Source organism: Lutra lutra, chromosome 1, assembly GCF_902655055.1.
Source record: "Lutra lutra chromosome 1, mLutLut1.2, whole genome shotgun sequence".
NCBI classification, from domain to species: domain Eukaryota; kingdom Metazoa; phylum Chordata; class Mammalia; order Carnivora; family Mustelidae; genus Lutra; species Lutra lutra.
The window spans coordinates 213,265,196-213,277,817 of record NC_062278.1 but is presented as its reverse complement, the minus strand read 5'-3'; the positions used below and the strand labels follow the sequence as shown (position 1 = coordinate 213,277,817).

General features: G+C 40.4%; 1 protein-coding gene across 1 annotated transcript in view; it reads left to right on the top strand.

Moving 5' to 3' along the window:
• The window catches only part of LOC125083438 (adhesion G protein-coupled receptor E2-like), a 49,689-nt gene that overhangs the window by 35,530 nt on the left and 1,537 nt on the right, over positions 1-12,622 (top strand). Inside the window, exons 15-17 of the mRNA XM_047700019.1 lie at positions 6,881-6,972; positions 8,927-9,095; positions 9,179-9,289. Of these exons, the coding sequence (XP_047555975.1) occupies positions 6,881-6,972; positions 8,927-9,095; positions 9,179-9,289 (372 nt within the window). The remainder of the gene's footprint in view (positions 1-6,880; positions 6,973-8,926; positions 9,096-9,178; positions 9,290-12,622) is intronic.

Here is a 12,622-nt window from a genome sequence, read left to right as displayed (position 1 = left end):
GCTGAAAAGAAATAAAAAAATAAACTCCTGGAGGAGTCAAGATGGCGGAGAAGTAGCAGGCTGAGACTACTTCAGGTAGCGGGAGATCAGCTAAATAGCTTATCTAAAGATTGCAAACACCTACAAATCCAACAGGAGATTGAAGAGAAGAAGAACAGCAACTCTAAAAACAGAAAATCAACCACTTTCTGAAAGGTAGGACTGGCGGAGAAGTGAATCCAAAGCGACTGGAAGATAGACCGCGGGGGGAGGGGCTGGCTCCCGGTGAGCAGTGGAGCAACGGAGCACAAAATCAGGACTTTTAAAAGTCTGTTCTGCTGAGGGACATCGCTCCAGAGGCTTAACCGGGGTGAAGCCCAGGCGGGGTCAGCATGGCCTCAGGTCCCGCAGGGTCACAGAAGGATCGGGGGTGTCTGAGTGTCCCAAAGCTTACCGGTATTAGAACAGGGAAGCCGGCTACAGAGACAGAGCCGAGGAGTAAGCTCTAAACTCGGGGTTACCTTGAACCGGTCACAGGCTCGGTCAGCTTGGAGCACGGCCGGAAGCCAGGGTGACGGGAGTAATTGGGCGCTGTTCTCTGAGGGCACACTGAGGAGTGGGGCCCCGGGCTCTTGGCTCCTCCGGGCCAGAGACCAGGAGGCCAACATCTTCATTCCGGTCTTCCAGAACTCTACGGAAAGCGCTCAGGGAACAAAAGCTCCCGAAAGCAAACCCAGCAAACCCGAGCAGATTACTCAGCCTGGCCCCCGGTAAGGGCGGTGCAACTCCGCCTGGGGCAAAGACGTTTGAGAATCACTACAACAGGCCCCTCCCCCAGAAGATCAATGAGAAACCCAGCCAGGACCAAGTTTACCTACCAAGGAGTGCAGTTTCAATACCAAGGAGAGCGGCGGAATTCCAGAGGAGGAGAAAGCAAAGCACAGAGCTCATGGCTTTCTCCCCATGATTCTTTAGCCTTGCAGTTAATTTATTTTTCTTTTTAAATTTTTTTCTCTTCTTCTGCTAAATTTTTTTAACTTTTACCGTTTTCTTTTTTAACGTTTTTTAAATAGTTTATTATATATATATGTGTGTATATATATATATATATATATATATATATATATATATTTTCCTCTTTATATTTTTTATCGGCTTTCTTTTTTAATAGTTTCTTTCTTTTCTTTTTTCTTAACCCTTTTTATCCCCTTTCTCCCCCCTCACGATTTGGGATTTCTTCTGATTTGGCTAAAGCATATTTTCCTGGGGTTGTTGCCACCCTTTTAGTATTTTACTTGCTCCTTCATATACTCTCATCTGGACAAAATGACAAGGCGGAAAAATTCACAACAAAAAAAAGAACAAGAAGCAGTACCAAAGGCTAGGGACCTAATCAATACAGACATTGGTAATATGTCAGATCTAGAGTTCAGAATGACGATTCTCAAGGTTCTAGCCGGGCTTGAAAAAGGCATGGAAGATATTAAAGCAACCCTCTCGGGAGATATAAAAGCCCTTTCTGGAGAAATAAAAGAACTAAAATCTAACCAAGTTGAAATAAAAAAAGCTATTAATGAGGTGCAATCAAAAATGGAGGCTCTCACTGCTAGGATAAATGAGGCAGAAGAAAGAATTAGCGATATAGAAGACCAAATGACAGAGAATAAAGAAGCTGAGCAAAAAAGAGACAAACAGCTACTGGACCATGACGGGAGAATTTGAGAGATAAGTGACACCATAAGACAAAACAACATTAGAATAATTGGGATTCCAGAAGAAGAGGAAACAGAGAGGGGAGCAGAAGGTATGTTGGAGAGAATCATTGGAGAGAATTTCCCCAATATGGCAAAGGGAACAAGCATCAAAATCCAGGAGGTTCAGAGAACCCCTCTCAAAATCAATAAGAATAGGTCCACACCCCGTCACCTAATAGAAAAATTTACAAGTCTTAGTGACAAAGAAAAGATCCTGAAGCAGCCCGGGAAAAGAAGTCTGTAACATACAATGGTAAAAATATTAGATTGGCAGCAGACTTATCCACAGAGACCTGGCAGGCCAGAAAGAGCTGGCATGATATATTCAGAGTACTAAATGAGAAAAACATGCAGCCAAGAATACTATATCCAGCTAGGCTATCATTGAAAATAGAAGGAGAGATTAAAAGCTTCCAGGACAAACAAAAACGGAAAGAATTTGCAAATACCAAACCAGCTCTACAGGAAATATTGAAAGGGGTCCTCTAAACAAAGAGAGACCCTAAAAGTAGTAGATCAGAAAGAAACAGAGACAATATACAATAACAGTCACCTTACAGGCAATACAATGGCACGAAATTCATATCTCTCAATACTTACCCTGAATGTTAATGGGCTAAATGACCCAATCAAAAGACACAGGGTATCAGAATGGATAAAAAAACAAAACCCATCTATATGTTGCCTACAAGAAACTCATCTTAAACCCGAAGACACCTCCAGGTTTAAAGTGAGGGGGTTGAAAAGAATTTACCATGCTAATGGACATCAGAAGAAAGCAGGAGTGGCAATCCTTATATCAGATCAATTAGATTTTAAGCCAAAGACTATAATAAGAGACGAGGAAGGACCCTATATCATACTCAAAGGAACTATCCAACAAGAAGATGTAACAATTTTAAATATCTATGCACCTAACGTGGGAGCAGCCAACTATATAAACCAATTAATAACAAAATCAAAGAAACACATCGACAATAATACAATAATAGTAGGGGATTTTAACACTCCCCTCACTGAAATGGACAGATCATCCAAGCAAAAGATCAACAAGGAAATAAAGGCCTTCAATGACACACTGGACCAGATGGACATCACAGATATATTCAGAACATTTCATCCCAAAGCAACAGAATACACATTCTTCTCTAGTGCACATGGAACATTCTCCAGAATAGATCACATTCTTGGTCCTAAATCAAGTCTCAACCGGTTTCAAAAGATTGGGATCATTCCCTGCGTATTTTCAGACCACAATGCTCTAAAGCTAGAACTCAATCACCAGAGGAAATTTGGAAAGAACCCAAATACATGGAGACTAAACAGCATCCTTCTAAAGAATGAATGGGTCAACCAGGAAATTAAAGAAGAATTGAAAGAATTATGGAAACAAATGATAATGAAAACACAACGGTTCAGAATCTGTGGGACACAACAAAGGCAGTCCTGAGAGGAAAATATATAGCGGTACAAGCCTTTCTCAAGAAACAAGAAAGGTCTCAGGTACACAACCTAACCCTACACCTAAAGGAGCTGGAGAAAGAACAAGAAAGAAACCCTAAACCCAGCAGGAGAAGAGAAATCATAAAGATCAGAGCAGAAATCAATGAAATAGAAACCAAAAAAACCAATAGAACAAATCAACGAAACTAGGAGCTGGTTCTTTGAAAGAATTAATAAGATTGATAAACCCCTGGCCAGACTTATCAAAAAGAAAAGAGAGAGGACCCAAATAAATAAAATCATGAATGAAAGAGGAGAGATCACAACGAACACCAAAGAAATACAGACAATTATAAGAACATACTATGAGCAACTCTACGCCAACAAATTTGACAATCTGGAAGAAATGGATGCATTCCTAGAGACATATAAACTACCACAACTGAACCAGGAAGAAATAGAAAGTCTGAACAGACCCATAACCAGTAAGGAGATTGAAACAGTCATCAAAAATCTCCAAACAAACAAAAGCCCAGGGCCAGACGGCTTCCCAGGGGAATTCTACCAAACATTTAAAGAAGAACTAATTCCTATTCTCCTGAAACTGTTCCAAAAAATAGAAATGGAAGGAAAACTTCCAAACTCATTTTATGAGGCCAGCATCACCTTGATCCCAAAACCAGACAAGGATCCCATCAAAAAAGAGAACTACAGGGACGCCTGGGTGGCTCAGTTGGTTAAGCAGCTGCCTTCGGCTCAGGTCATGATCCCAGCATCCTGGGATCGAGTCCCACATCGGGCTCCTTGCTTGGCGGGGAGCCTGCTTCTCCCTCTGCCTCTGCCTGCCATTCTGTCTGCCTGTGCTCGCTCGCTCTCCTCTCTCTCTGACAAATAAATAAAATCTTAAAAAAAAAAAAGAGAACTACAGACCAATATCCTTGGTGAACACAGATGCAAAAATTCTCGCCAAAATACTAGCCAATAGGATTCAACAGTACATTAAAAGGATTATTCACCACGACCAAGTGGGATTTATTCCAGGGCTGCAAGGTTGGTTCAACATCCTCAAATCAATCAATGTGATACAACACATTAATAAAAGAAGGAACAAGAACCATATGATACTCTCCATAGATGCTGAAAAAGCATTTGACAAAGTACAGCATCCCTTCCTGATCAAAACTCTTCAAAGTGTAGGGATAGACGGCACATACCTCAATATTATCAAAGCCATCTATGAAAAACCCACCGCAAATATCATTCTCAATGGAGAAAAACTGAAAGCTTTTCCACTAAGGTCAGGAACACGGCAGGGATGTCCGTTATCACCACTGCTCTTCAACATAGTACTAGAAGTCCTAGCCTCAGCAATCAGACAACAAAAGGAAATTAAAGGCATCCAAATTGGCAAAGAAGAAGTCAAACTATCACTCTTTGCAGATGATATGATACTATATGTGGAAAACCCAAAAGACTCCACTCCAAAACTGCTAGAACTTGTATAGGGATTCAGCAAAGTGTCAGGATATAAAATCAATGCACAGAAATCAGTTGCATTTCTCTACACCAACAACAAGACAGAAGAAAGAGAAATTAAGGAGTCCATCCCATTTACAATTGCACCCAAAACTATAAGATACCTAGGAATAAATCTAACCAAAGTGACAAAGAATCTATACACAGAAAACTATAAAGTACTCATGAAAGAAATTGAGGAAGACACAAAGAAATGGAAAAAATGTTCCATGCTCCTGGATTGGAAGAATAAATATTGTGAAAATGTCTATGCTACCTAAGCAATCTACACATTTAATGCAATTCCTATCAAAGTACCATCCATTTTTTTTCAAAGAAATGGAACAAATAATCCTAAAATTCATATGGAACCAGAAAAGACCTCGAATAGCCAAAGGAATATTGAAAAAGAAAGCCAAAGTTGGTGGCATCACAATTCCGGACTTCAAGCTCTATTACAAAGCTGTCATCATCAAGACAGCATGGTACTGGCACAAAAACAGACGCATAGATCAATGGAACAGAATAGAGAGCCCAGAAATAGACCCTCAACTCTATGGTCAACTCATCTTCGACAAAGCAGGACAGAATGTCCAATGGAAAAAGACAGCCTCTTCAATAAATGGTGTTGGGAAATTGGACAGCCACATGCAGAAAAATGAAATTGGATCATTTCCTTACACCACACACGAAAATAGACTCAAAATGGATGAAGGATCTCAATGTGAGAAAGGAATCCATCAAAATCCTTGAGGAGAACACAGGCAGCAACCTCTTCGACATCAGCCGCAGTAACATCTTCCTAGGAACATCACCAAAGGCCAGGGAAGCAAGGGCAAAAATGAACTTTTGGGATTTTATCAAGATCAAAAGCTTTTGCACAGCAAAGGAAAAACAGTTAACAAACCAAAAGACAACTGACAGAATGGGAGAAGATATTTGCCAATGACATATCAGATAAAGGGCTAGTGTCCAAAATCTATAAAGAACTTAGCAAACTCAACACCCAAAGACCAAAGAATCCAATCAAGAAATGGGCAGAGGACATGAACAGACATTTCTGCAAAGAAGACATCCAGATGGCCAACAGACACATGAAAAAGTGCTCCATATCACTCGGCATCAGGGAAATACAAATCAAAACCACCATGAGATATCACCTCACACCAGTCGGAATGGCTAAAATTAACCAGTCAGGAAATGACAGATGCTGGCGAGGATGCGGAGAAAGGGGAACCCTCCTACACTGTTGGTGGGAATGCAAGCTGGTGCAACCACTCTGGAAAACAGCATGGAGGTTCCTCAAAATGTTGAAAATAGAACTACCCTATGACCCAGCAATTGCACTGCTGGGTATTTACCCTAAAGATACAAACGTAGTGATCCGAAGGGGCACGTGCACCCGGATGTTTATAGCACAATGTCTACAATAGCCAAACTATGGAAAGAACCTAGGTGTCCATCAACAGACGAATGGATAAAGAAGATGTGGTATATATACACAATGGAATACTATGCAGCCATCAAAAGAAATGAAATCTTGCCATTTGTGACGACGTGGATGGAACTAGAGGGTATCATGCTTAGCGAAATAAGTCAATCGGAGAAAGACAACTATCATATGATCTCCCTGATATGAGGGAGAGGAGATGCAACATGGGGGGTTGAGGGGGTAGGAGAAGAATAAATGAAACAAGATGGGATTGGGAGGGAGAGAAACCATAAGTGACTCTTAATCTCACAAAACAAACTGAGTGTTGATGGGGGGAGGGGGCTTGGAGAGGGGGGGGTGGGGTTTTGGATATTGGGGAGGGTATGTGCTATGGTGAGTGCTGTGAAGTGTGTAAACCTGGCAATTCACAGACCTGTACCCCTGGGGATAAAAATATATGTTTATAAAAAATAAAATTTAAATAATAATAAAAATCAAAAAACCCCACAAAACTCCTAACTTAAAAAAATGTAAAAAAAAAAAAAGAAAAGCAGAATTTTAAGAGGGGTGACAGGAGCAAGCAGGTCCCTGATTGTCACAACATTGTTTGGTTTTCTAAGACTGCTCCTAAAACTACAACCTCTAACACTGTTGCTTGATATGGAAATGACTGAAATGTGGAATTGATGTTGTACAGGCTAAGATACAGGTCACAGATTGAAATTTTATTCAATAAAACTTCTGTGGTTTTCTGAAGGTCAATTTAGTTTTCTTTCTGATGACCCTCTGGATTTTGAAAAGCAAATTGTCATCCCTCAACAGTGATGTATCCACCCTCCAGAACACAAGGTAAGATCGAGAAGAGAGTGACAACCCCACAAACATGTGTGGTCCTAAGGACAAAGCCCTGTGTCTCACTAGCCCCTGACACTTCTTTGTGGGGTCTGCTGAAGGGACCTAGAGTAGAGAGATGCAGTTGTCCTTTTATGGCAGCTGGCTCAGATTCAGTGGTGTGTTGCTGAAAACCTGGCCAAAATGTTCTATTCTTTTTTTTTTTTTTTTCCGGAGAGAGAGCATGAGAGTGTGGGGGAGGGGAGGGCTGAGGGAGAGGGAGAAGGAGATTTTTTAGCAGGCTGTATGCTCAATGTGGAGCCTGACATGGGGCTCGATCCCACAACCCTGAGATTATGACCTGAGCTGAAATCAAGGGATGGACTCTTAATGGACTGAGGCACCCAACACCCCTGTTCTATTTTTAACCCCAATTTTTAATTCCCTCAGCAACAGGAAGAATTGGCATTGGTTAATAAACATTCTTTGGACTTTTGCCAGCAAAATTCTTATGGCAAATGTGCAGGGAACATTTATGTTCCAATGAAGCACTTAGAAAAACCTGTGACTGCTTTCACAACCCAGCCTAGACTTCCACACCCTTCTCTTGGTTGGGGCTCCTTCTGATCCCTCTTCCATTCCTCTCTATGGGGAAAATCAAATAGTCAATGCCAAATCTTCTGAGAGGCTTCGGCAGTCCTTCGCTCCAGCAACCTTTGTGGAAATTTTTGCTTTTTCTTCCATATTCTTATTATTATCCTTTCAAAATGAAAATAGAAATCTTCCTTGGCTAATCAATTTATTTATTTATTTATTTATTTATTTATTTATAATTATGTTAATCACCATATAGTTGATGAACTATAGTTTTTTTATTTTTAATTATAGTTTTTTTGCCTTTTTTATTATTTTATTTTTCCAGTGTTCCCAGATTCATTGTTTTTATTTTTTTTAATTTATTTTTTTTAAAGATTTTATTTATTTATTTGACAGAGAGATCACAAGTAGGAAAGAGAGGCCGGCAGAGAGAGAGGAAGGGGAGCAGGCTCCCCACTGTGCAGACAGCCCAATGCGGGACTCGATCCCAGGACCCCAGGATCATGACCTGAGCCGAAGGCACCAGCTTAACCCGCTGAGCCACCCAGATGCCCCAGATTCATTGTTTTTAAAAGAAATTTTTATTTATTCTTTTTAAAAAATTTTTATTTATTCTTTTAATTTCTTTCCAGTGTTCCAGAATTCATTGTTTATACACCACACACAGTGCTCCATTCAACATTAGTTTTTGATATTTCCACAATTCATCGTTTGTGTATAACATCAAGTACTCCATGTAATCCATGCCCTCCTTAATACCCATCATTAGCCATCAGGGAAATTCAAATTAAAAGCACTTTGAGATACCACCTTACACCAGTTAGAATGGCAAAAATTGACAAGTCTAATTGAATTTAAATTAAAAACAAGGGTGGTTTATAAAAAAACTTACATAAAATAGAAATATTGTTTTTGATAATTTTTGTAATTTTAAATTTTTTATTATGTTCAGTTAGTGACTGTATAGTACACCATTTGTTTTTGATGTGTTCAGTGATTCACTAGTTGCCTATAACACCCAGTTGCCCCTGTTATTTTTTAGTGCCCAGGTCCCAGCACAGCGCCTGATGAAAAATAACTCCTCAATAACGTTGAATGAATGAAATTCAGGATCTCCATGGAGCATTATAAAAGTTTTGAAACTTGCATTATGAAGTATCTCTATCCTCTTCATTCCAAATCAAAACTCCACCCTGGTGCCTTGTGGCATTTTTTCTCTAGTGGATTACAGATTGTAAAAATCAAAGCTGATCACCAGTTAGTCTGATAACTGAGCACCAGCAGGGGAAGAAAGGAGAACCCACGGGTAAAGATGAGAGTGGTTGTCATTTTATTGCCCTGGGTGCATCTTGACTTCCTTTCTCATCCTACCCAGAATGCTGACATTTAAAACCACAGCTCAACTCATCATCTTGGGCTGCACATGGTGCCTGGGCATTCTGCAGGTGGGTCCAGCTGCCCATGTCATGGCTTACCTCTTCACCATCATCAACAGCCTGCAGGGCTTCTTCATCTTCTTGGTGTATTGCCTCCTCAGCCAGCAGGTACCATTGCCCATTCCCACCCAAGATTCCTCCCACCCTTACTCTCCTCAGGGAGCTGACCCAAGCATGCTTTGCCTCTGCAGGTCCGGGAACAATACAAGAAATGGTTCAAAGGGATCAGGAATAGAAGAGCTGAGTCTGAGAAATACACACTGTCCAGCAAGGCCATGTCTGATTCTTCCAGACGCAGCATGGTAAGGTCAAGCATTGCTCCTAGAGCACTTCACTAAGTGATCTGCTTGAGTATATGCTTGTCACACTGAACAACTTTAGTGTGTAGAAGATGATGCCCTAGGGTGGCTCACACTTGGTTTGCTTTTTACTCTTTATCTATTAATTTAATGTTAGTAATTTAGCTGTTAATTATTAACTTTTGGACTGCTCTATGAAGACAGTGCTTTCACTTGATCTTTGGATCCCATCATTTGTGTCTTCTCAATTATCTTTAATTATTAGCAATGCCTTTTTTTAAAGGTTTGTTTAAGAATATATTTTGCGGGTGCCTGGGTGGCTCAGTGTGTTAAAGCCTCTGCCTTCGGCTCAGGTCATGATCCCAGGGTCCTGGGATCAAGCCCCACATTGGGCTCTCTGCTCGCCAGGGAGCCTGCTTCCTCCTCCTCTCTCTGCCTGCCTCTCTGCCTACTTGTGATCTCTCTGCCAAATAAATAAATAAAATATTAAAAAAATATATTTTCCTCCTTAGGGAATTGTGTTCATCTTACCTCTTACACATCAACACTCTCACGAAACACCTGCTATTTGGCAGGCATGGCTACTAAGTAAATAAGAATCAGTGATCTGAAGTGGCAATGCACATTCAACTCAGGCCACAGTATCCTATCCTTTTCTGGTACACCCATCTATCTCTCATAGTCACTGAGAGCAAGTCTCAGAAAGGCAATCATGGGGGCAGTTGATGTACATATTTAGAAATTAAACAGAAGTCTTAGTCAGCATTTTGGACTTTGTTATAAGAATGCCTGATATTTCCAGTATCCTCCAGCCACTGGGAAACCAGGAAGAAAAAGCAGTAATGACATGGGAAAATTTGTGGGGATGGAACCACACTTAGTGGCTCAGATTGAACCGAGTTCTCTACCTGTGGTTTCTCACCTCTTCCATTTTCTGTTAAAGACTCCCCTGAGTCTCCCTTCCCATATAAAGGAGCCTACTCTGCTGCCAGAAAGTCCTCCTGCATGACTTTGTTCACCCAAACTCCATTAGCACTGGTTCTGCCACTGAATCTTCTGTGTTCTCCCCCTTTCTCAACAAATGTTCTCCTCACCTGTTTCACAGAGAAAATCGGAGTCATTATGATGACACCTTGTGAACTGTATGCCATTGGCCATACCAACCAAATATCAGCATGCATCCTGTCCACATTCCTAGATCATTACTTCAGGTTTTTATGTTCCTCTAGGAAGAGTGCTTCCACCTGCTCTTTGGATCCCATCCTTCAGACCTTATCACATATCTTTAAGTTATTGTTCACATATTTTCCTCCTGTCTCTCCCCTTCCCTCTGGCACCATCTCAATAGTATTCCTCCCATAGTCGTGGAAACATGTTTAGTTTTCTTCTATCTTAAAAACATATACTACTTGCCTCCCCTTTAGCTACCAGCCAAGAATTGATTTTTCTGTCTCCATTTCCTTGCCTAAAACTTACTCCCTCTTCCCCTAAACCTTGCAAATATGGTTTCTTCCCCCATTATGCCACCCAAACAAACATCTCTTAGACCTACAGTGATCTCCATGTCCCTAAAAGTTTTCTCAGCAACGTCTGACATCCTTTCTCACAAAACACTTCACCTTATGCCGTGTAGGTTCTACTCACACACCCTTCCACGTCATTCTTCCATTCTCTCTAACTTTCCTCTCTTTGTTTCCTTTATAGTTCCATTGAATGGATCAGCTCCAGAACAACTTCGGTCATCACTAAATTCTTTCCTCCTAGACAATAGCATCTATTTTTTAGATTAGTTACCACTAAACACAAATGACAGCCATGTATATTTCTCTAGCTCTGATCTCTGAGATCTAGAGTATTTCCAGGTTCTTATTTCTTATGTCTTGAAGACACCTGAGCCTCCCAGTAGAAGACTTGCAATCTCTAACACAATTTAATTATTTCTCATGACGTCTTTCTCTCTCTTGATGGTACTCCATCATCCTGTGACACTAATCAGATCACAAAAGTTACTCTCAACAATGATTTTATTTCCTACCACAGCCTATCCATTATCCATTCCTTACCATTTTTATCTTCTCTATATGTCTTCAGTCTGTCCTGGTGGCTCAGTCTTCCTCACCCCTCGTTAGAAGGCTGCCATCTTTATTTGGCTGAGCAACTGCTGTATCCTAAATGACCACCCCTTTCTACTCTTGTCAGCTTCTCATGCATACTTTACACACAATTCAGAGGGACCTTTTCAAAACACAAATAAAATAAAGTCACTCCTTTTTAAAAAAATTATGTTCAGTTAGACACTCTATAGTACATCATTAGTTTTTGATATAGTGTTCAATGATTCATTAGTTGTATATAACACCCAGTGCTCATCACAATACATGCCTTCCTTAATACCTGTCACCCTGCATGCTCAGAGTGGAGTCTGCTTGAGTTTCTCTCTCCTCTCCCTCTTCCCCCTTACTGCACTCTCTTTCTAAAACAAATAGTTTATCTTTGCTGCTATGAACATTAGGGTTCATGTGCCCCTTCTTTTCACTACATCTGTATTTTTGAGGCAAATACCTAATATTGCAATTGCTAGCTTGTACGATAGCTCTATTTTTAATGTCTTGAAGAACCTCCATACTGTTTCTCAGAGTTATATGCAACTAATGAATTGTTGAACACTATATCAAAAACTAATGATATACCATTTGCTGGCTGATTAAACATAATAAAAAATAAATAAGTAAACCTTTTTAAAAAAGCATAAACATTTATCTTACAGATCTAGAAGTTCAGAGTTTTAAATGGGTCTTATGTGAGTAAAATCAAGGGGTCAGGAGAGTTGAGTTCTTTCTGAGACTCTAGGAGAATTTTTAATTTCTCACCTTTTCCAGCACCTATAGTCTGCCTGCTTTCCTTAAATCATATCCCCTTGCTCACTGCAGTATCTTTAATCTCTCTTGCTCTCATTCTCTCTCCCCTGCTTTTGTCAGTTGTATCTCCTTTCCTGACTTTGACTCTCTTGCCACCCTCTTTCCCTTAAAAAGACCTTAGTCATTGTACTGCCTCACTTCCCATCTAAGATACTTAATTTTATCTCAAAGTCCATTTTTTTTTCCATGCAGAGTGACATGTTCACAGGATCCAGAGATGAGAATGTGGGCATCTTTGGGAGAATCATTACTCTGTCTACTGTACATAGTTTTGGTTTGCCTATTGTAGAACTACTAACATCTGCCTCGTATTATTGTGTTTGAGTAAATATCAACCCCTCTCTCCTGAGATGATCTTCACAGTGGAGAAAGAGAATTTCTGTGAGAAAAATAGCATCAGATAGCCAAGGAAGGTGTC